The sequence below is a fragment of the Diplotaxodon limnothrissa genome, linkage group LG18 (assembly GCF_057381915.1).
Source record: "Diplotaxodon limnothrissa isolate DT_005_m linkage group LG18, D_limnothrissa_male_GT1.1, whole genome shotgun sequence".
In the NCBI taxonomy this organism is placed as follows: Eukaryota; Metazoa; Chordata; class Actinopteri; order Cichliformes; family Cichlidae; genus Diplotaxodon; species Diplotaxodon limnothrissa.
In genome coordinates, this window is record NC_140613.1 from 7,847,891 (window position 1) to 7,872,053 (window position 24,163).

Below are 24,163 nucleotides of genomic sequence, written 5' to 3' on the forward strand. Positions count from 1 at the left end.
GAGAATCAATTGTGAGAACTGTGACCAGGGGCTAGTTATTCTGAGAACCCCTGCAATAAATGAGGGACCACTGTCTACTCTACGATTATTATATCGAACCTGTTAACATTTAATACTGTATTGATAGAACCAACTGATTCTGCAGCAGAGCATCCCCAGTCCCTGAGCTCCTGCTGCTGCACCCACAGATATGTACAGCAAGCACTGATACCTTTTTAGTCGGTGGGATTCCCTTGTGATCACCTTTACTAAATATCTACAACCAATCTGATTATATCCTGTTATTGTTTTGTTTTTTTTTTTCAATGTTGAAATTAAAATCTAGTAGCAGCCTTCTCATTTCTTTGTGTTTTGTGCTGTTTTACAGGCCCACAGAGGAGGACGGCTCCGAGGCAGATGAGGGACGGGTCCCAGGACGGTCCATCGGCGGTGGAGCTGGCCATCCTGGAGTCCCTGAAGAGGCCACACCAGTCTCCAATGGAGCATTTCCTCCTCAGCCTTGTTCCTGCTCTGGAGAGCAGCTGGTCCTTTTTATTCCTGTCTCTCTGTAAATTCTTATATTTTATATATTTATGTTTAATGTTTTTCTGTTTGAGACTTTTAATATTATTTCAAATAAATGTTTATAATGACTAATGTCTCAGTTCTACTACACAGCAAATGTTGGCACACGACTTGACACATGTAGAATTTATTTCATATTATACTAATGACAAAATATACTGATACAGTGGGATGCAGAGGTTTGGGCAACCTTGTTAATAGACATTATTTTCCTGTATAAATTGTTGGTTGTTACAATAAAAAATGTCAGTTAAATATCATACAGGAGACACACACAGTGATATTTGAGAAGTGAAAAGAAGTTTACTGGATTTACAGAAAGTGTGCAATAATTGTTTAAACAAAATCAAGCAGGTGCATCAATTTGGGCACCACAAAAAAGAAATGAAATGAATATTTAGTGTATATCAATGTGTGTGTCTCCTATATGATATATGGGGTGCCTTTGTCTGGATGTGCTTCCCATCCAGAGCTGCACAGCACAGAGGAAAGTTCCAGCGCTCCTGGAATCCCTCTGTGATGGAGCGCCAGTCTCCAGGTGAAGGCACAGCCATGAAGTCGTCCACTAGACAGTCCCAGATGGACGTCGCTGCCTGGGGGGTGATCTGGCTCACCGTGGACACACCGACTCTGAAACTGAACGCGATGGTCCTGAAGGAGTCCCCGGTGACAAGGAACCTGGACAAAATTGTTCAAAATCAGTATTATGTGTACTGCAGTTACAAAATACATTATTCAAATTCCAAAATACTTTTGTGATGTCAGATTTAAATCACAAAACATGAATCTTACATAAAACCTTTTGTAATTATAAGGATAATTACAAAATGTATATTAGATAATATCTAAAACAGTTGTGTTTTGTTTTAACTTTAACATATCATAATTTGATTGGTAGCAACTTTCACAACTACAGTGAGCCAATCACTCACAATTCCTAAACATGTCAATCAGGTAGAAATGAAGTGAGACATTAATAGAAATAAAGAGTTGTATGTTGACATGTAGCCCTTTCCTTGCTTAAATCATTAATATTTTTGAAAAATTAATCTGTGATAAGACATAGCTTATCAAGATAGAACCATGTAACTAGAGATGAACCAAACTGTTCACAGTTTTATCTAACTCTGTTTTAATAAAGGCTGTGACCCCTGCTATAGAGTCTGACAGCTGCAGGGATTATATACAAATATTCAACTATCCCAGAATTAAACCAGGTCTAAATAAAAAGGAGTGAGTATCACTACAAGGTTAACTCAGTGGTCCTAATGCTACAGTTTGATATCAGCAAACACCGAGCGCATACATTGATGTGACACCACAGCCATGCTATCATTCAAACACTGATAACAGCATAAATCGAATTAAATCGGGACTTGATGAGACCTTCTGAGTATCACTAGAAATATTATAAAGAGTCGTCTCTGTACCACAGTTTGCTTTCAGTAAACACCGACAGCATTCACTGTTAGCATAGCACATCCATGTTAGCAGTGTATAACTGGATGGATTAGCATATTAGCACAGATATCAATAAAGGACTACCGTATTAAATAGTTTTACTAACCTCAGGCAGACGGACAGGCGCTCTGCAGGTGGGATTGAGCGTCTGTAGTTGGTGTCTAGGCGGGCAATGCTGGGACCGACGAGGGAAAGCAGGTCCTCAAACTGGCCGACGGTGATAGCGCTGGAATCGGCCGTCATCCAGGCGCAGCTCCTGGAGCAAGTGGTGAAACTCACCAAACTGCTCATGCCTCTGGAGGACCTGATGGACCCAGGTACGGCGAGGACGTCTTTTACGCTGCTGCTCTGCTCTCCACAGTACATAGAGAAGGGAGACTCTCTCTTCAAGCGCTAGCTCGATAGCTGCCATCTTGCAAAGATACCGGTCTGGCACAACTCCCTCCCACATTCCTCCCACATTTCCGGTTCACACGCGCGATGGATTTTTCTTGGACACGCGTTGAGACGCGAATGTACACGCGTCAAATTAGGGGCGTTTGGGGCGTTTTATTCGCGTCCATCGCGTTCGGTGTGAACACACCGTAAGATGTCAGATTTAACACCTGGAGTAATCTTGAGCCGAGTTCCAGTTTCTCTGAAGGTCTCATTTCCACGCTGAAGTTGCACCTCTACATTGAATGAAAATCGAGGAATAGTAAACTCGCGAGGCCATGCACATGATCTCAGCTCACTGTCTGACTGTGGTAGAATTATGGTGCTGTCTGAGTTGGATGAAGACGATGAGAGACTGGAGTCTCTTTGAATGCTTTCTGGACTTGCAGAGGAGTCAAGACTGCATGTGGGATACTGCTTTGACAAAGTTGCACTTGTATCCAGATTTGCCATGTACACAAGTTTGATTGTACTTCGGTCTTGAATGTCTTGCATTGATGTTATGTTCATAAACTCATTATTGAAGTCAGGATCCATGAATTGAATACGAAAGTCTCTTTCAATTCCAAATGCTTGGCAAATTGTGCTCTGAAGATCAGTCAAAGTTCTTGGCATCCCAGATGGAACGTCAAGTCTCCTAAAATCATCATCTGCCACGATGACTCTCAGCTTCAGCTGCTCTGCCATTCTTCAATCTGATTTTTAAAGACATTAGAAGAAAAAAAAAAAGTTAAAATACTTTGCATTGAATAATTTTATTAGGGAGCACAAGAGTGCAGAACTGCAACACAGGTTTTACGGGTAAAAAGCAGTTTATTTAATTTTATTCTATAGCTTCATACTGGGTTTTTTTTTTTGCATACGTCAGCCAGAATCCTCAAAAAGTGTCACTTTGCTTTTAGTGGTATGTGTTGCAATTCATCCTTTATCAAAATGTTTTGAGCATCATCAATGATGTTTTTTTTTAAGACACATGACAACATGAGGCATGTTTGGCCAAAAGAACTCAAATGTAATGGAAAAAAAAAATATTACCCTTGTGGGAAGTATCCAATCTTTATTAAAAATAAGCTAAACATTTGTGGTACCCCTCCTGTTGCCATGAAGATAACTGCAACTGAACACATGCAACTGAACACATGCAATTGAAGACAACATTTACTACCTTCTATATGAATGAATCTTTTAAGTATGACCATTCGCCGGCCTCCAATCCTGTAATCTGCCAAGGGGTACTGGTCTACCAAGGCACCAAGATCAACGAGGGAGATGTGTGATGTGGGAAAAAGTTCAAAACCTCTAAAATGCTCCCTATACCAGGCACCCATCTCTTTGACAATGAAGCTCAGGTTTTCCTCCACAACAACCATTTGGACAACTTCTGCAAATTCAGGCAATCCAGCAGAGCAGCCATAAACTACAATCATGCCAGGCCTGTAGTTTGTTCCATTTACAGAAGCATTCTTTGTGAGCTGAATATGGGTAATATCAGGGAATTTAATCCTCAAGTCTCGCTGTACATCATGATGCAGAATGTCAACAGAGACAGTAGAAACAGCTGAGACAGTTAGGCTCGGCCTTACAGTTGTGACAGACTCCAAGTGGTATGCCATCATGAACTGATGTTTCACTGCCAGTGACAGTAGCACATTTTTAAAGCACCGTGTGTGACGAACAACCTGTTTGAAAAAACTGTGCTTTGCCTCGAACCTCATGGTCCACATGCCAACAAGTGGCCCAAAGAATTTAATCATCTGTGGATAATGCTCCACAAAATGATGTTTTGGTAACAGCTTCAGTCCTGGAAACAGCTCTTTCAACCTACATCTGTGGTCAGAGACTCTAGACTCAAGGAAAGCAATTGATTGTTCTGTGTGTACTGGTGCAACAACTAGTTCAACAATGTCCTTTAGGTCCAAAATTACCTGCCAAGCTGTTTCATCTGGAGGTACCAAGTGTCCTACCAACAATGGAAGGAATCGTAAGAGACTCCAATTTTCATGAGCATTTCCTCCAATGCTTTTGTTCTGCATGAAAGTCCTGGGAATAGCATGAGGGCGATTACTCTTGTCTGCCCATTTGTAGGGAAATGTCAGAATGGACTCATTGAGGCTGTCAAGTGTAAAATATTTTTTCAAAATTAAGATATTCAGGCAGTATGCCAACTCAACTGGTAATATGCCCTCAAATATGTCATGTGCAATATCTGGAGGATATCCACTGCAAACACTGAAATGGGAGAGATGTGCAGAGAAAACACACCGTCTTTTAACACCGTGACATGGTTTTGCATTACTCTGTGCAGAACTTACATGCATTTCATGTGTCTCTTTGCTTCTCAGAGTAAACACACCTGAACTAACCTCTGTTTCTTGAATATCAGATCTTTTGGCCTCACAACATCTGCAAAAGTATTCACCTGAAAAACTCTCAATAAATCCAGAAATACTGTGTGCTCCTAAATTATCTGCTATGACACACTGTATTGTGCCCCTGACAAATTCTCCAAGATGTGCAATAAAAATCCCTTGACTTTCCAAAGTAACAAGATCACTCAACAACGGCTCTAGAATCTTTTCATATCCATATGTCTTTACATCTTCAGACTTGCAGAGTAAAGCCAGATAAATGGAAGTCAGTGATGAATGGCAAGCAGGTGGTAAATTGCTAAGAGTCCAATATATGGCACAGATTTTGTGCTTTTTACGGGAAGTGCCAAGTGGATTGCAAATCTCAAAATCGTCAATATACAAATTCAGTAAAACTCGCAATTCACCTGCTGATAAAAAACTGTTTTCTTTGAAAAACAACCCCTCCCTATAAGACCTGTAAATCACTTCTTCCCCACTTTGTTCTGTTATGCGACTACCATCCAAAACCTTAGCAAGAAGGTGGCAATCACTGAAAAGCTGCTGTAAAACCTTTAAAACTGGAACATACTGAAATGTTCTTTTATTTTTTTCATCCAACACATACTCTACAGGCTCTACAACTTTAAAATTTTCCTTGTAGAAATTTTTGCGCTTAAAGGATGTTGCCAGGGGACAACCTTTACCTACTGATTTATACACAGGATTAGATGTACACAGTGCAGATGCAAGTTCTTCAATGACTGACTGGTCTATTTGCAAGCTGTGACTGTTCAATGTGTCTTGGATAACTTTTGCTGCCGTACACAAAGATGCTGTGCCCAACAAATACTGAAATTCCTCCAAAAGTTCATCAACTGCAGCACTTGGAACGTGAAAAATATTTTCTAGTTTTAATAACACTGCCGCAAGCTTTAGCTGAACTACGTCTTCATGATAATTTGATGTCTCTAAATCAACAGGCTGTTTGTCACCCCACAATTCCTCAGCATTTGAAGCAACATGCTCTGCAGTTTCAGTTGCAAAAGATCCTCTGACAATATCCTCTTTGAAGTCTACCAGCGAGTGTAAACTGTGCTTGCGACTTTTGTGTGACTTAAAGGTACTGTAAATATTTGATTTGTAGTCACAACCTTTAAACATACATGTTACTGTCTCATTGTTTTTTAAATGACGGCTAATGTGCACAAAATATTCACGCTCTGTTCCTAATTCACTACAACAACATAACTGACAGGAAAAAGTTGTAAATTTGTCAGAGTGCTCTGGGGTATTGCTATGATTCCTTGACAAGTGTGTCAGAAGTGAATTCCAAGTCTTTAAAAGACATGGACACTGAGGATATAGGCACTTAATGTGATGGCCACGCCCAAAATGACTATGTTTCAGTCTATAGTGCTTAAGAAGTTCTGATCGTCTAGAAACTTCTGCACTGCAGTCTTTACACTTCCACATAAACTGGACATACAACAAAGAGAGAAAATTTGAAACAAAAACAAAAAACACACTTAGTACTTTACACAAAGAAAACTTTAGCTGTGGTTAACCTACAAGAATGGATGCATCTTAGAAGTATGCTTGTAGGCTGTATTATCTAGAGCATTCTTTTCCCAACTCTGTTGCTTGAGGATGCCCATCCTGCATATTTTTGATGTTTCTCTGCTTCAGTGCACCCTGGCATATTAACTGTGTCAGTGACAGACTTGTGCACAACTTGAAGAAATTAGGCTAAACATTAGTTCAAATCAGTGTGGCGATGCAAGGAGGCATCTAAAAAAATGCAGAACAGAGGTCTTTGAGGAACAGGGTTGGGAAACACTGATCTAGAGTGCACCTAAAATCTGATCAGGTTAGAAAGCAATACCATAACAGTGCCAATTGAACAATCAAATAAAAGGAAAAAATAAAAACTAATATGTTACAGCCAGCAACTTTCATGTTCAACTTTAAATAATTTTCTCTAAAGGATGGGAACTGTTGGCAACACATGGAATGAGTGTTCTACGCCCTAGTCTTTAAAAAAAAAAAAAAAAAAAAAAACTGTACAAAATATAGAGGCATCTTTTCTTAAACTATATTAATCATATGTAATAATTGATATTAATTAATATCAATATTAATAATCACAAGAACCCTTAAGATGAGATAGATAAACTTGTCAATGCAATACTGTCGTGATAAATATGTAAGGAATTTGCATGTACTTACCAAAATAACACAGTTTCCTTGAATAAACAATAACACACAAGGGGAAGAAAATCTGCCAGAAAAGGACTTTAGAAAGACAAACAATTACCATTTCCAAGCCACTTCATGATACTCCCTTGTAACAAAACAAATCTTACTTGTGCCTCTGTAAAAACTACAGATGGCACGATACCACTTTTTTTTATGTCCGATACCGATATCATAACTTTGATTATCTGCCGATGCCGATGTGAATCCGATATAGTGTATTTTATAATAAAACTGGGTTTTTAAATAAATATTTTGCTGCATTTTGTATAAGTTCATACTCAGTTAAAAAAAAAACATTAAAACTATTCTGTTATACCTGTATGCAAAAAATACACTGCACCCAAAATATTTTATACTTCAGCAATACTGATCAACCTAAAAAACTTACACCATCCTCCTTACTCAGGTATTCTAAACAGCACATAGAAATATTAAACAACCTAACTAATAGGGCTGCCAACTCCCAGCAAAAATATTAGGAAACCACCCCCCACCCTCTGCCTCATAATGCTTAACTGACGTAATCGACTTTAATGCACAGAAACAATTATTTTCCTACAATAATTAGATTCAACATTTTTCTTCAATACAGTTGCAGACAGCACAGATGGTACCTTCCCAAAGGAAAAAGTGCTATATGTACTACTATTACTAGGGTATATATTAGACTTAATATTTACTACATACAATAATGGATTTCTATACATTTAACCAGATCACCACTTTGCTTGTAAGATTTAGATAATTATTTATTAAAAGCTAGACATTTTAAATGAGAATAAGAAAGAAAATTATTTATGCCCCCCTTTCCTTGTTAATGCCCTACCTGGCCCCCTGACAACACTTTGCTAGATCCGCCCCTGCACAGTTACCAGCTGTCAGCTACTTAGAAAAGGATCCTGGTGTTATTTGTCTCTCAGAAACAGTTCATAACTTCAACTCATCCATGTCACCTAAAAGGTAAACCTGTTTCTTCATTACCTGTTCAGCTCTAATGATTCAGTAAAAACATCTCCTGGTTTCACCTTCATGTTTCCTTCTCACCACATATACAAACTGATATCATGACCAGCAGCTATTACGGCTGTGCCTTCAGAAAACACAAGCGGAAACTAGAAAGTAATATTAAAAAATTCTAGCAACAGCTTATCAAGCTTAAACGTGCTGCTGTTGTTTATCTGCCGTTTTCCACTTTCTAGCGCAAACTGGGCGATTAACAAACAAGAGAGGCAGGACTAGCGACAGAAAAGCCATCAGCTGATAATCGATCAGTTTCATGATTGAAGTAGCAACAGGAGAGGGAGGGGGGAGAATGAGGGAAGAAGTTTTAGCTGTTCAGCATGAAGACACCGAATAACTCTAGCTTTGTGTCTTTTTTCATTCTAGCTGAAGTACAAAACAAATCGCTTCCTTTCCCCCTCAATACAAAACTCCGACAGCCAGTCCAGCTGTGGCTCCATACATCGGTTGTTAAGCTCAGCATGGAAATACTATGCAAACATACAGAGATTAACTTACACACTTGCTTTACTTCTCTGTGTTAGTTTTCTCTGAGATTAAATGCAGCGGTTTGGAAACACGTAGCGATGTTTCAAATGCTAAACCAGACCGCTGACAGGTCTTGCACTCAACAGCGCTATCAAGTGAAGCAACTTCTTTTCTGAGTTAATTTCAGTCCTGACAAACCTCACTCTCAGTGCCTTTTGAGCTCACATTATCGGCAACCACGGAGTTATTCTCCTCCACAGTTTTCAACCATTATTTGTTTCTGCACAAAAGACGTTGTGCAACGCCAATCCTACTTATTTATTTCCTACTGCACCCCTGACTGTGCAGGTGCGTTCAGAAGCCCCCTCCCCCGCCCGACTATTCCTTAATGCCAATGTTGTGGCGGGAGGGACGATTTCTCAATTTAAAACTGCAGGCTGTCTGTACAGTGAACTTTGCAGCTAACTACAACAGAGAAATTGCCTCGTTACATAATTTGTTAGTACAAAATGTGCCACCAGAACTAAGCTAAAAACATGACAATTTAACGTAGCAGTTTTAAATTACTCTTTTAATAGAGCAGTAGCTAATAGAGCACACAGCTAGCTTGAGTCAAATCACGACAAAGTTCAGAGGTGTACAACTACTTAGACTTCTTTCTCCATGTGCACACGTCTTAAAGAGTCAACATGCTTTGACTGAGGTAAAAAAAATAAAACAAAAACGACCGGAAAAGGTTTACTTACCAAAGCTAGTCCACCTTTACACGAAGTTGTGTGATTAACTTGAGCCCGCTTGCAGCACACAAAACGTCCGCTTTCAGTCCGCGCGCAAAATGGTGGCCTGTCCTAACGCATGCGCAAAATGGCCCAGGAGGAGGCTATGAAAAACATACTTAATTAAATGTAGCTCAAAATGCTTAACTAAAATTAATTGGATTAAAACGCAGGCAATGTATTCTGGAGTTACTCGAATTATATATGTGGACAGGAATTACTCATTTAAATTATAAAGATATACCAAAATAAAATATGCTATATCTAAAAGGAGCCAATATCACTTTTTTCAGTGTGTTATTAGTTGTCAGTTTACTTTCTGCCTGCTGAGAGAAGGAAAGGTGTCCTCTCCTGTCGTAGCTTCAAAGTCAGTTTGAAAAGCTATTTGGGAGTCAGACGTTTTGTCATGTGAAGCAGACTCCTGGGAAAGTGGAGGTAATGTTCATTCATATTCAATCTGGTCGTGAATCTTTTTTTTCTTCTTACCACCTGCTGCCATTCTGTGCATTGATCATGCTAAACTGAGGTAGACACCAAAAAGAGTCTATTATGCTTTAGTTATCTTGGCAGTAGTTTTTGCTAATTACATCAAATTAAAGACAGCATGGTGTGGTAATTTATGCAGATAAGTACTCAGATATTGAATGCTGATTGGTAGATTAAATTAAAGTTTTTCAAAAAAAAGGGGGGTCATTTAGGCTGTGGAGGCTCTAGGGGAATATTAGGGAGTTGTAAATGTAAAAGTATACCGTATCTCTTTCAGTATTAATACGATAATGAAAATGCAGAGGATGGTGCTGACTCAGCAGCATATTTCAGGTGTGTCGCAGTCTTGACTCAAGGGAATTTACTGCTTCTCAATGAGCTGCTTGTTTGCACAGAGAAGAACATAAACATAGGAATATTGAAAAAAGTGGCTGAGAATAAAACCTTGTCATGGATTCTTAATGGTCATTTATGTAAATTTGTGCAATATAGAGTCATGAATGGGGTATGATGGAGTCAAGGTTACAGAGGAAGCGAGAAACCACCAGCCATGAATCTGGATTTAATATCATAAGAACCAGTAAGTGAGGACCTGACAGAGGATTAAAGTGCAGTCATTTGACATTAGGACATGGTGGATGGGTTTATTTTTTATTCCAAGGCCACCCATAAGAAGAAACCTGGCTCCCAAAAACAATGAAACCATTTATCTTGTGAGGTAATCATCATCCCAGAGAACTTGTTGTCACTTTAATAGTCTTCTGGAAGTGCTACTTCTACTGAGGTCTGTCCTTCTGCCACGGCGGTGCAGACGTTTTCTCTTCATTCTTTCGCTTTGGTTTTCGCTGTCAGGTAACTTTTCATAAAGCTTTGAAAATGTTTGCATACGTTTAAAAAAAAGCATGTAAATATGCATGTAAAAACACAGACCTAAATGCAAGCATGACCAACAGTATAACCAACGTGCATTGGTGATGCTTAGAGTAACAACAATACAACCATACTATTAAATAATAGCTTACATCTACAGTTATTTCCAAAATCTTGTGCCACTCTTCATTTTTTTTATATTTTGCTCCCAAGGAGCCAGACTTTCTCGTCATTTTATTAAGTGGCCTTAAGCAATACTTCTCCCACATTATCCAGGAATTTTTTTTGTGCTTTTACACTAATTTTTATTTTTATTTTTTGTTTTCAGAGGAATTGTTTTTCTTGTTAAGCCACTTAACACTGACCTATGAAACATTCAAGAATCAGAAAGGCCAGGGATGAAGCAGAGAACCACTGTATACACAAAACAGACATCTTGGCAAAGAACCAGTTTTAGATATCTTTAGGAACTTTGTTGCAAGAGCACAATATTTGTATTTTTGCACAAAAAAGGTGATTCCCAAAGAGCTTTTGCATATGTCAGCACTGTGTTCAGTGTGTCCTTGAAAAATTTGGGGAAACTGGACAAGATGAGAACAAAAGAAGAAGTAGCCGGCGTACAAAACTACCTGCAGCAGATGAACAGCAGCTGAACCCAGCTCAGGTCCTGTGTCAGCAAAGACTGGACACAGGACCTTAGATGTATGTGGTCCTTCAGTTGATCCATCTACTATTTGCCAAAGCCTCAATAAAAATGGTCTCGGTGGAAGGTTTGCTATTAAAAAGCCAAGGAATGGAAACAGTGTGAAAAGGCTTTTAAGGCCAAATGTGACTCAGTGTGAATTAATTATTGTTATATTCCTAGAAATTAATACTTACAAAACTTGAAAACTATAAATGTCCTTATGGGCCCAATAATAAGAATGCATAAAATAAATTTGTCTCGTGTACTAGAGTAACAACATATACAGAAGCTTCTCTAGACATTTCAAAGTATTGTTTTCTGATTAGTTATTGTCATCATTTATGTTAACCCTCCACTACTAGCAAGCTGGAAAATGAACAACTACTCTGTGACAGTTGTGTCATTGCCTTTACCCTTACTTGAGCCCAGTAGAAAAATGATGAAAAACTGGCTCAACATCGAGTCGCAGAAGGAGACAGGTGGTGTCACTGAGCTCTGGAGACACAGACCGCTATGAGAATTATTAATGTCACATTTTCATGTCTTTCCCTTTGCAGAACAGGTTTCACCTTGAATTCCAGCGTGTTGGTCTGTTAAAATGGTACTTATGACTTCTGCATTATTCTCCACTTTTGCAAGGCTAATTAGCGAATGTGTGTTCAGCGTCATTACATATAGTAACTTCATGCCTCACGCTCCTAATTTGCCCTCGTTACAAAAATAGATGCTGATCACAGCTTAATGCTGCCACTGCTGTGTATTTTTTATGAAGTCAGTACTGCATGACCACAGCTCTGCAGCCTGCTCCTCTGATATTCTGCAGCGACTGCTGATGAGAAGAAGCACGGCCAGTCAGTTTGTATTAGAGAGGAGGACAGAGCTGAGTCAGTGGCCATTAAAGACAGAAGGGTGAGGCTGAATTTCAACACAATAAGACAGCGGTAAATTAGAACTAAGCACTTTGAGGTGAAACAGAAGAGGACAAAACGAAGAGATGGGTAGTGAGAAAGAGGAGGAATGAGAAGTGGGGAGAGCTGTATAAAGTGTGGAAGGATAAACTTTAGGGGTCAGAGTCTGCAGGCTGTCTGGCTGGAGTATTCCCTCTGTGTTTCTCACAACTGCAGTGACATTTTCCTCTGCCTTTCCCATTTTATCCCTCACTGATTTTGCTGTATGTGTGTATGTGTCACCATCTGCTCTCTGGATGCACCCCCTCACTTCAATAAGATGAGCTGACTTGACTTCAGGAGACGAAGGAGGAGGACAATGACAGGGAGGATAGCAGCAGTTATGACAGAAACTAAGGAATGAGGGTCAAGATATGTAGAAAAGGGGAGAAGAGCAAGGAAAAAGGGGAAAAAATAAGTATAACGTCAGTTGGGAAGTAGGAGGGTCAAGAGAGGTGAAGTAAAGAACACAGAGGTGAAAAAGAAGACATTGGTAGAATGAGAGGATAGCTTTGTTCAGACCTTAGTACATTCCTGTCTCTCTGTAGTCATATTGTCAAATGGCTCTATAATTTAATCCCCTGCTGGCTTTTAGTAGAGTGTGCCTGGGTTTTCATGTTCAGCTCTTTGTTTTTGCAGACCCCTGCAACTTTGTGTGCGTTTGCCAAGACTGCACTGGTATAAATATTAATGCCTGGGCATAAAAAAATAGATCCAGCCATATAAGAAATCTGAAGACTGAACCGATTTCAGACTGAGAATATTACTGTTTCTTTCTGTATCTTCTTTCTAATTAAGTCACCAAAGAATACTGCATTTCAAGTAAAGACCAGGTTGTGCTTCAGTAGAAGGTAGTTAATGGTTTCTCCCTTCACCGCCTCTTCGGGATCTAGTTAGCTTCACATTCTGGGCTAGTCTACTCAAAGTATTATAATACCCCAAGCTTAGCGTTAGCAACCTATTCAACACATGTCAAGTAACACTTTTGGGGCGACCACCTTCAAGTGCTTCTGGACAGCTTACCTGATCTTAATAAATATAACTTTAATAGAATATGATATTTATAATACAATTTATTTCTAAATATAACCAACAGAAGAGGTGAATGATGGATGAATCCAGAGTTTCTGCAAGTGTATTACAAACCCTAGGACCACCAGGCTGGTAATGAGGGTTGTTTTCTATTAACACAGCCTTGTGAAGTAGGTCTGTAGACAACCTGAGAATTTTTTAGCTGGCTAAAGTCTATCTAGTACTTGTCACAGCTAGCTGCCAGATGCAGACGATTTGTCTCTGCATCTGCCTCAGTGTGTGGAGTATACTTTACCTGTTAACCATTTGAGCCCAAATTAAAATAGCACTATATAAGAACCAGTCCATTTACCATTTACACTATTTAATAGGAAGACAGATCTATTATTTGGAAAAAAAATGAAATCACTTTTTTACGTAAGACATTCTGCTATTTTAATTTAAGGAGGAGTCATATCCATCTCGGTTTTGGTTGAGCAGCTGCTGCAGATACTTGAGCTGGTAAAGGCATGGCATGTATATGCTATTAAGCAACTATTATACAAAACATAATAAAATATACAAATGGTAAGATTTATATTTTGTATATTTTATATCACATGAGAAATATTTCACGTAGAGGTACTAACATAATTGTATTATTCTCCACTTATTACGTTGATATGATTGGAATCTATTATCTTGCTGCAGTAATACAGTAAAAGTCGCAGTAGAAGTAGCGCGTTGTAACATTTTGAAATACTGAAATGCCCCAAACTTGCAGCATGTTAAGCCAATTTTAAAAGTAGCTTGGCCACATTGACGTCAGATATCAGCTAGGCTTCCTCGTGACTTACAAAACTGCCTACGATTAAGCCAGACTCACTGACAGATGTTTTTTGACTATAGCCATAACATTCACAAATGTGATAGTCACACAAGAGAAAACAGTGGTTAGAGCCTGTGACATTAACAAAATTACTGCAAACATGTGCAATGAACTTGCAGTCTTGTTGCCTTTGAAATGTTTGCTTTGAAGATGGAGAAGATGTCTGCTGTTGTCTTCAAAGTAACATTGGTGCATTAAGACAGCGATCAAGCTGCTAACGCTTTGCATTTAAATAGGGTCAAGTTGGCTGTTAAATTGTGATAATAACTGTGGTAAATTGTCAGAAATCACAATTTTTTTGCTGTCAAAATACACAGATGTACAGAAGTCAGGCCATGATTGTTTGGAGGTTGCCTATTCAGTGCAATCACCATGCGACCACCAATTTTTACTGTTTGCGAAGAGTTTTCAGTCCTATTTTTACTCTAACATGACAAAGCCATAAGTGAGCAATAAGTGATTAGACGTCATTATTTAGAGTGGACAACCATTGTGTCACTATAACAGCTACATTTTGTGCCTCAGTATTTCTGCAGTATTTTATGGTTTCCTGAAAAGAATTAGAACTTTTATACGAGCAGATTTTTGGACTGACAGCGGAGTCTGTTATTTCTCTCAGTCGTCAGGGAGTTGAGAGTAGCTGCAGGAAGTTTTCAAGTCTTGATCGCTCATATTGCAGCTGTGTGATAAATTTCATTCAGACATACCAGGAAACAAAAAATTCAATTTCGGTGAAACACATTATCAACACAAAGATAAAATACTTCAAGCTGGAGTGAAAGATTAAATCTAAGGCAGGCACAGAACAAATGTGCGCAGTACTGCTCTTGAGTGATGTCATCTACAGCCCTCTGCTCTGCAATTACAATCATCATCACCTGGATGAGCATTTTTCTGAGGAGGAACTGGAGTGCTTATTTGGTGTCAAATGGGTGGTTTAACATTTTATGTGTGTGCTTCTCTGAGTTTTGGATTTTTCAGCTTGCTATAGAGTCAAAAAGCAACCGTGGTCTCTCAGTTATTTATTATTTCTGAGCAGTGGTGAACTTGAGTCTGTCTGCATTTGAATCCTCTGCTGCCCACACTTACATTGTCCTATAAAGGCTAAGTCTGAAAGCTCTGCCACACTGGTCACAACTTTGGACCAAATCTCTTCGCTAGTCAAAGAAATCAAAGTATTCTCTTTTTCCCCAAGCCCTCGAAAAAGCTGAGTGAGGCAGAGGACATTTGAGAACATCAAATTATCTGCAAAGAAGTTTTTTTTGAAGAGCACTTGCTGTTCTAATGACTCCCCGGGGGGGATGGCTGTAAAGTAAAACTGAAGAGATGCTGTGACTGCAGCTCTTTCTGTGTTTTAGTTGAGGTATGAAGAGGCTGTGCACAGGCAGAGAAAACGTAGCTGTTATGCACCTTTAGGGCTGCTCGATTATGGCAAAAATGATAATCACGATTATTTTCACTAAAATTGAGATCTCGATTATTTGACGATATTTATTTAACCCTTTAAGACCTACTATAGAACCAAGTCCGCCAGAGCTTATATAATTTTTTTACATGTTGTAGTGCCATTTGTGGGAGCATTTCAAGTTGCTATACAACTGTTATAGCCCATATTTTAATAATATGTATGCATTAAGTCCATAGTAACTACATTAATTGCAAAAAAGTGCAATAAACTACAAAAAAATTGAAAATCGTTTTTGTTTTTTTTTACATATATTTCTACTTGGAGAAATTTAAGAGGTTTATCCCTCAAAACTTTAAATACAAAAAAGTTGCAAAAAATAGTTTACAACAACAGGAAATTTATTTTGAGTGTCTTCATAGTTTTATTTTGGAGATACACCAATTTTTATATACTGCAGGAAAAACGAAAAAACAATCCTATGATGCAAATTTGCAAAGAAAACAGCAGGTGCATCAAAATAAACTATTTCCAGCAGTGCAATTCGAGTTCTAAGCATCCCAGAAACTATTCAGAAAAGTCAAACATGACCAGTATACATTTTCCGCGAAAATGACGTCACTTCCGGTTTCGGGCAGGAAATGGCGGACATGCGATCGTTCGCGCTGACGTCTGTTTCACTGTGGGAAGTCTTACGAACAGCTGATCGGATCGGCAAAGCGTGTTTCTGGAATATTATGTTTTTGTTCCTGCAAGCACTTTTTATGCAATTTTTGCAAAGCTTTATGTGGAAGGAAACCGTGACCGAGGACAAGCTGATGGCATAAGATGTAAGTTTCATATGCAAAAAAAATTATTGCGCTAGCTTACATGGTTCAGGTTCTACATGGATTTAAAAATAGTTATGCAAAACGGAGCATGCTGCTCTGACCGGCTTTAAAGGGTTAACAATGACTTTAAAAAATAATATAAAATAGTGTGCAACACCACTGAAGTTCTTTTTTTTTAAACTCTCTTTTCAACCAGCGGCAGTCACTCTCCTCTCCAAATAACTTCTGCTTAGCTTTCCGAGCTTCCCTCGGGTCCTCTTAATCAGCGGTCTCCAACCTTTTTTGCGCCACGGACCGGTTTATGCCCGACAATATTTTCACGGACCGGCCTTTAAGGTGTCGCGGATAAATGAGGGAGGGGCTAATAATCGGCTCAGTCATTTTTAATGATCGTTGAAAGCCCAGATCGTAATCGTGATTAAAATTCGATTAATTGAGCAGCCCTATGCACCTTATATAAAACTCTGACATTAGCAATAAGTAGAAAATTGTTTGTCCGAGGTCATTTTTTTCTTTTTTGTGTTGCACTGGCCGCTGGAGTTTTGGTCACGAAGAGATAAGAGTCTTGTTCTGACTCGTGGCAAAGTGTGCACAGACAGGCAGGGTGGCTGTGTAGTAAATATCAAGTTTCTCAGCTTGGAGAATGCATTCTTTGCCCTGTTAGATTTTTGATTAGATCACTTTTTTCCCCACCTGAGGATTCTTCCTCTTGCTGTTTTGTCAGGATCAGATATAAAACAAAAAAACATAGACCTATAAAACAGTAAAGTCCTCTGTGTGTGTGTGTGTGTGTGTGTGTGTGTGTGTGTGTGTGAGAAAAGCGAGCCTTTATTTGGGCTGATGAGAAGAGTGCAGAACAAAACATTAACAGTGGCAAGGAAATACTAGAAATAACTATGACGACTATGAACACGATTTTGCGCAGGAGCATTGTGATGGCCAAACCTGGGGCCACACTCTAAAATCAGTAACTCTTCATTTCTTCATTTGAACATATTGAAAACTAAAGTGTGTTACTAAATGTATTGATTGGTTTGGATACATTTGTTCTATTTGTAAGCGTGCACAATGTATTCATACCACTTCATTACTTTGATTTTTGACTAAACTTTGTCTTTTTATTTCTTACCTGCCATCATCCTTGGGAGTTGGTGGACAAAAGATGGCAGCCAGGGTTTGAAACCATTAAATGCAAAGAGGGATAACTGGACCACACCACCACTTCCTACTGAAGGGGAGAATGCGTGTTTTCTTTCATTTAAGAACAAAGTATTTGAGTTCAGGGTTTAATGGGTTTTGATTTTCTTCTTTAGTGTTTAGTTTATTAAACTAGATTGTGCTGCATTGTTCTGTGATTTATGATTGTGTTTTGTTTAGATACCCCTCATGTGTCACAATGGTCTGATCAGCCATTATATAAACCCTTGTATGTCATTTCGTGGAGGTCAGTTATGTTTGTGCGTGCAGTCATTTGGTTTGTTAAGTTTGCAGTCTTTGCCTGAGTTCAGTTTTGTTTCTTTGACCTCTTTTATGAGCTCAACATTTATTACTTTTGTAAATATAATTTTTGTGGGTTAAATAAATGAAAACCATATTTTTCTAGTGATTCCTGGGACTCCTCCTGTTTTTCAACTTGGTCCATCACAAGCATGAAAGAAACTACAGAATACAAACATGAATTAAAAACATGGCCATGCCGTGAACAGAATCATGAAAACCTTAAAAATCTGGAGTGACGTGGAGGGTGGGAAAACGGACGACCTGACAAAGGCTGACTAAAACACAAAGACTAAATACACACAGGTGGCAATCAGGGGAAGTGGAAACACATGGGGAAACAGCTGACACAAATTAACATCATGACCCAACAGGGAAAAGTAACATTAACACTTCCCTGCAAAAGGACACTTATTCAAATGATCATCTTGTTATCAAGAAGCTGGGACATTTACTACCCAGTTGATCTTTTGAATCAGGTGCATTTGAGCAGGGATCAGGATCTTCAGGACAACCTCTGTGTTTGGGGGTGGCTGTTGTGTAGGAGGTAGAGCAGGTCACCTACTAATTGTAATTGTGGTAGTTCAAGTCCTGGCTGCTCCAGTCTGTATGCCACTTATCCTAGGGGCAAGATACTAATTGCACTGGAGTGTGAATGTTAAATAGAAAGCACTAGCATGTGCAAATAACTAGGAAATGTGTATGCTAGAAAATAGATAAGAAAATGAGTATGATTTAGAAAATAGAAAAAAGTAATTGTATGAATTGGAGAATGACGCATGTTGTATAAAGTGCTTTGAGTGCTTCAGTAGAGTAGAAAAGTGCTGTGTGTGTGTGTGTGTGTGTGTGTGTGTGTGTGTGTGATGTTAAGGTTCACAATTGAGGAGGGAGAGTACAAACCACCCATGGTCCAGAAGATCTTGGTCAAACAATGATTTTAATGAACACACGTGTGGGAAGAACACTCTGTACGCCGACAGCAAGTGATCTCCGACTTAATCAAAGCATAAACAGATATTTTATAGCATCAGGGTTTGATTTACTGACGCCCCTTCATGCGTCACAGATACATTTTATACATAGATCAGATCAACACCACAATGGCTTTTAACCCAGAAGATCATCTTCTATTTTCATGGCTGGTACTTTCCGTTCTTGTCTTAAAGTAAATTGTTCCTCTTTCTTGCCGAGACAACAAGGACGGTTCCTCTTTTACCGAGACACTTTTGTAGTTACAACCAGACATGACTAATCTCTCCTCTAAATAAATTTAACTCATGTGTGTGTGTCACGACCTCACATGCTCTTTCTCAATTCACCTGTTGCACTTCTGACCTTTCACCAGACCAGAGGCTCACTGAGACTATGTGTATGTCTTCTACTAAATAAATGTTTTAACCAAGAACTTCTACTTAAAAGCTTAATATAAAATGATCTGATATATAAGTGTTTTGTAAGCATGTATTGCAATTCCTTCTATGGCTCCAAGTCACTTGCACAATAGATTGTCCGAACATCGCGCCGAACAAAGCTTCCGACCCCCAATTAATTGACCGAGCTCAAACTCTTTAATAAGCACAGATATGCATTGTGTATAAAATAGTCATAACTGCTTAAGGCCTTCTTAAAGCTATCTGTTACATTGTTAAAGCCTCGTCTTAGCCTGCTGCTCAAAATAACTTCCACTTCTGCAAAACTCTCCAAGCCTGTTTCCTGTCAGCCTGTGACTTTTTAGCCTTTCTGAAAGACACACACTGTTCAACCCCTGAATGCAATATCCATGCTGCAGATTATATTTATTATTTAACAATAGCAGTAAAATAATTTCCCTGCTCCACAGTGAGAATGTGCACTCTTGTACAGTTAGGGTCATCCCCTCAGTGAGGACAGTGAACTTTATGTGAGTGACAGTAGGTAAGAGTGGAACCCAGAAACAGGTTCGAGGAACATAATGATGATGCATGTGTATCATTGACACACAAACACAGTTATAAAGTTATTGGATTAAGTGCTTATAAGAAAAATAACTTGATGTTTGCTTAATTTTATTCAATTCAATTTAGTTTTTATTTATATAGCACCAAATCCCAATATCAGTGCTTTTAAGACACTGTACCGGTGTTGGTGCTAAACATAAATACAGTGGTCCCTTACTATAATGCAGTTCACCTTTCGCGGTCTCGCTGCTTTGCTGATTTTTTTTTTGTGTTTGTGTGCGCAATTATGTATGCTTTTTTATTTTTTATTTTTTTACAGTGCATTTTGTTCTGCGTCCTGATCGGCTGCAGACCACTGTCAGTCAATCTCGTGCCGTGTCTCCTGTATAGTACAGAATGCGTTCAGCTTGTGAAATTTACATAACTCTTCGATCGCTAGCAGTGTGACTGTATGTTTGTAAGTTTTCTCCCCAACAAACACAACACTGTCGACGAAACGTTTTGCACCCTCAAAGACACCTGCGGTAGCACCCAAAGGGCAAAGGAAGATGCTAACCATCACACAAAAAGTTGGACTTCTGGACATGCTAAAGGAAGTTAGAAGTTACCGTATTTTTCGGACCATAAGGCACACCGGATTATAAGACACATTAGGCGAAACAAAACAGTCAGATAGAGTCAAACGTTACTGAACTCCTTCTTCTTGCTTTCTGTACTTCAGTACCATTGATTCATTAATGTTAAATTGTCTTGCATCTCCTCTATTCCCATATTATGGACCTGAAAACAGGGTTTGATCTTTGGTTTCATTCTATAAATCTGGGTACTTCGCGGATTTCACCTATTGTGGGTTATTTTTAAAACCCACAATAAACCGCGATAAACGAGGGACCACTGTATATACAGAAAACTGTGACATTTTGGTACCCTCATAGCATTAAAAAAATCATGCCATAGAGGGGCTTTATTGTAAAGTGGAAGCATTTAGGAACCATAGCAACTCGGCCTTGAAGTGGCATGCCACCTAATAACAAAATCTGTATGCAGGAAGTTTTGTGGCATTGACTCCATGGCTGAGGAGCTTCGGTACATGGCCAAGTACTTTCCAACATATACAGTAATCAACTGCCTCTACAGTGAGTTTCCTGCTGAAGTGCTGATGGACGACTTCACTGTCTTGGATTGTAGCTGAGGACTGTAATCCATTCTGGTCCTTGTCAAAGGAGCTTGCAAAGAAAAGCGTCTGGACTTCTTTAAGTTGCTTGAAGACGTTTCACCTCTCATCCGAGAAGCTTCTTCAGTTCTAAGGTCAAATGGTGGAGAGTCCCAGATATAAACCTAGTGGGAGTGACCCCCCACAGAGGGACAAAAGGACCCCCTGATGATCCTCTAATCGCCTGAGCCAAGGTGTGAAATTGGGTGTGGGACCCAATCAGCTAGAGTTTCGGGTGTGTTCATTGTGAAACCTGGCCCCACCTTATCATGCGAATTCCGGAGGTCAGATGGCCCAGGATGTGAGTGGGCGTTAAGGCGTCTGGGAAGGGATCTCAAAACTGGATTATAGATGGCAGAGAGTTGACAACCTGACAACCTGTCATCAGGTTGTCGACACCAACTCTCTGCCACATCCTGGGCCATCTGACCTCAGGAATTCGCATGATAAGGTGGGGCCAGGTTTCACAATGAACACACCCGAAACTCTAGCTGATTGGGTCCCACACCCAATTTCACACCTTGGCTCAGGCGATTAGAGGATCATCAGGGGGTCCTTTTGTCCCTCTGTGGGGGGTCACTCCCACTAGGTTTATATCTGGGACTCTCCACCATTTGACCTTAGAACTGAAGAAGCTTCTCGGATGAGAGGTGAAACGTCTTCAAGCAACTTAAAGAAGTCCAGACGCTTTTCTTTGCAAGCTCCTTTGACTACGATGACCTGGATGACTGAGAACCTTCACAGCCATTCTGGTCCTTATTTTGTTAAACTGCCCGTCCTATCGAAGTCCAATGCAGGAAAAGGAATGTCATCCAAGCTGCAGTCCAAGATGATGTTAGTGTGTCCAACCACAGAAGAGACCACCGAATGACCTAGAGGACAGCCACAACAACAACCTAGTAGGCCTGCAGGGAGGGAAACTTGAGATGCTGAACTTTCAAAATTTGAGAGAGAAGTTTAAACTGGCAAATCGATTTTTTCTCCTCTTAGATATGTGGAACACTGGTGATGCAATTTGTGGAAAACTGTCAGTACTTGTTGACCAGTTTAGAGAGTTAAGTTGAGTGATACAGCAGAAATACTTTTTACAATATTAAGTGAAACTACACCCTTTGTGGTAAGGGTTAAAAGGGAAATTATATCTATTGTATAAAAGTGAATCCTAAAGGTCTTTTTCCTCAGTTCCTAGTACAGTCCAGGAGTTTGCATCCTGTCTGTCATCAGGTTGTTTTAATCTTGAGTACAGTTGGTGGATTAACTGTTTCTTATGTGGTTAGAGTTTTAGCATAATGGACAACACTATAGATCAGTGGCCTGTGCTGAGTATGTTCTTTAAGCATCATTAACTCTAATGAGAAAATTGCTTTTTCATTTTTCCTTTTAAACCCAGAGTGTGTCATTCAGTTTAATGTCTCACTTTTAAAATAAGATGCCTCGGTGATACAAATATCTGGGATCCTTTTGACTGAATGCTAGAGACAAATTAAATTTTTCTTTCTCTGAAGATGTGTTGATGTTTTCAATTAAGAGTCAAATATATTCAAATCATTTACTTACTGCAGCTGACGGATTAGTAGATTTTTTATTATACACATTTCCCCCCGGAGCCATCAGTACGAGTGATTTTGCCTGCAGCATTCCCTCTAAATCTGCATAATTCTGGCATTATGATTCACAGTGAGTGAATGCTTTGGGTTTCAGCTGCGGTTGATCTGAACCCTCGAGAAAATCCTGTTTCTCAGCAGTGTCTTTCAACTCTTCTGTGCAGTAGTTCAAGTACGATAAACCCTGCTATTTAAAGATGAATAGATTTTAAATGTTGCTTTGTCATTGTGGCCGCTTCATTTGGTTGAATCCTGTATCCCACAATGACTCTCATGTCATTATTCATTGTGGCATGTCTCAAAAAGGAGGACGATTGTTCTCTTCTTTGAAAGGCAGTGATATGTTATAATGCAGACTGCCTGTGCATTAGGATGGAGTTTGTGTGGGCTGTATTATGATGTTGACACGTCTGTTGACACCAAACGAGAAGGCCATTACGGGGCTGATTATACTTATGATTTAAGCTGATCAGACCAGGAAAAAGATCTAAAATTAGCATAGCGTGTTTATTGGTTAATGAGAAGCTTAGCAGTTTTAGCCTGAATGCACCCCTTGCATGCATATGAATAAATACATTCAAAGACAAATTATCACCTTATGCCACTTTTCAGTATCTAACCACTACTTTAACAAGACTCTGGAGTGTTCACCGTGATGTTACCTGGTACTTTTAAGGAAGTCCGAAGGGTGGAATTTCAACTGTATCCAAAACAAGAAAAATATTCAATATGTAAAGTTTCAATAAGGCTTCCATATGCTGTTTCAGATAGTACAGAGGGATGGCTGAAGTGGTTGTTTATATGGAGGGCTTGTTGACTGGTGTACATGTTGTTATGCAAAGGAATGGTATGTCATCTGGGAATATGATTTGACTGAAATCAGCTACCAGCTTTATCCAGAACTGGCCAACACAGCCTGCAAAACACCTGTAAAACTCACTCTAGAGTTGTTCGCAGGTATATTTTGTTGCTCTTGGACAGAGCTAGCCTAGCCATTTCCTTGAAGTTTTCATGCTAAGCTAAGCTAGTGCATCCTTATACTGGGTAACCTCTACTGTACGAAAGCACGTTTGACCCCCAAGGCTACCTTTTTTGACTGCTGCGATCTGGCATTTTGTTGTGAAGCACTTTGTGATCTTTGTCTTGAAAAGTGCTACATAAATAAAATGTTACTATATTTACTATGTACCGTAACTGTAGTGTGATGGGTTAGGGATGGGAATTGATAAGAAATAAGTGATTCCGATTCCATTATCGATACTGTCATATAGGGCTGGGCCATATTATACCGTTCACGGTAATACCGGTATAATGTTAGGCAACGATAGGAAAATGAAATATCCGATAGAATGGGAGTAAAACGCGCGTGCGCAGTGCCTTTGTTTTCATACGCACATGGCCGATTGTTGAGTGAAACAGATGAACCAGAATTGGTTTGTAAAAATGGTGCAACTTCCG

The 24,163-nt window shown here is 39.3% G+C and overlaps 2 protein-coding genes across 2 annotated transcripts in view; one reads left to right on the forward strand and one right to left on the reverse strand.

Moving 5' to 3' along the window:
• The window catches only part of LOC146613019 (contactin-associated protein-like 4), a 145,445-nt gene that overhangs the window by 15,494 nt on the left and 105,788 nt on the right, over window positions 1–24,163 (forward strand). The window lies entirely within an intron of this gene.
• LOC146613020 (uncharacterized) lies at window positions 785–2,473 on the reverse strand. The gene is made up of 2 exons (XM_085378455.1): window positions 2,132–2,473; window positions 785–1,242 (listed from the first exon to the last, which is right to left on the reverse strand). Exons 1-2 carry the CDS (start codon window positions 2,389–2,391, stop codon window positions 972–974), a joined length of 531 nt encoding a protein of 176 aa, XP_085234581.1. The 5' UTR covers window positions 2,392–2,473; the 3' UTR covers window positions 785–971.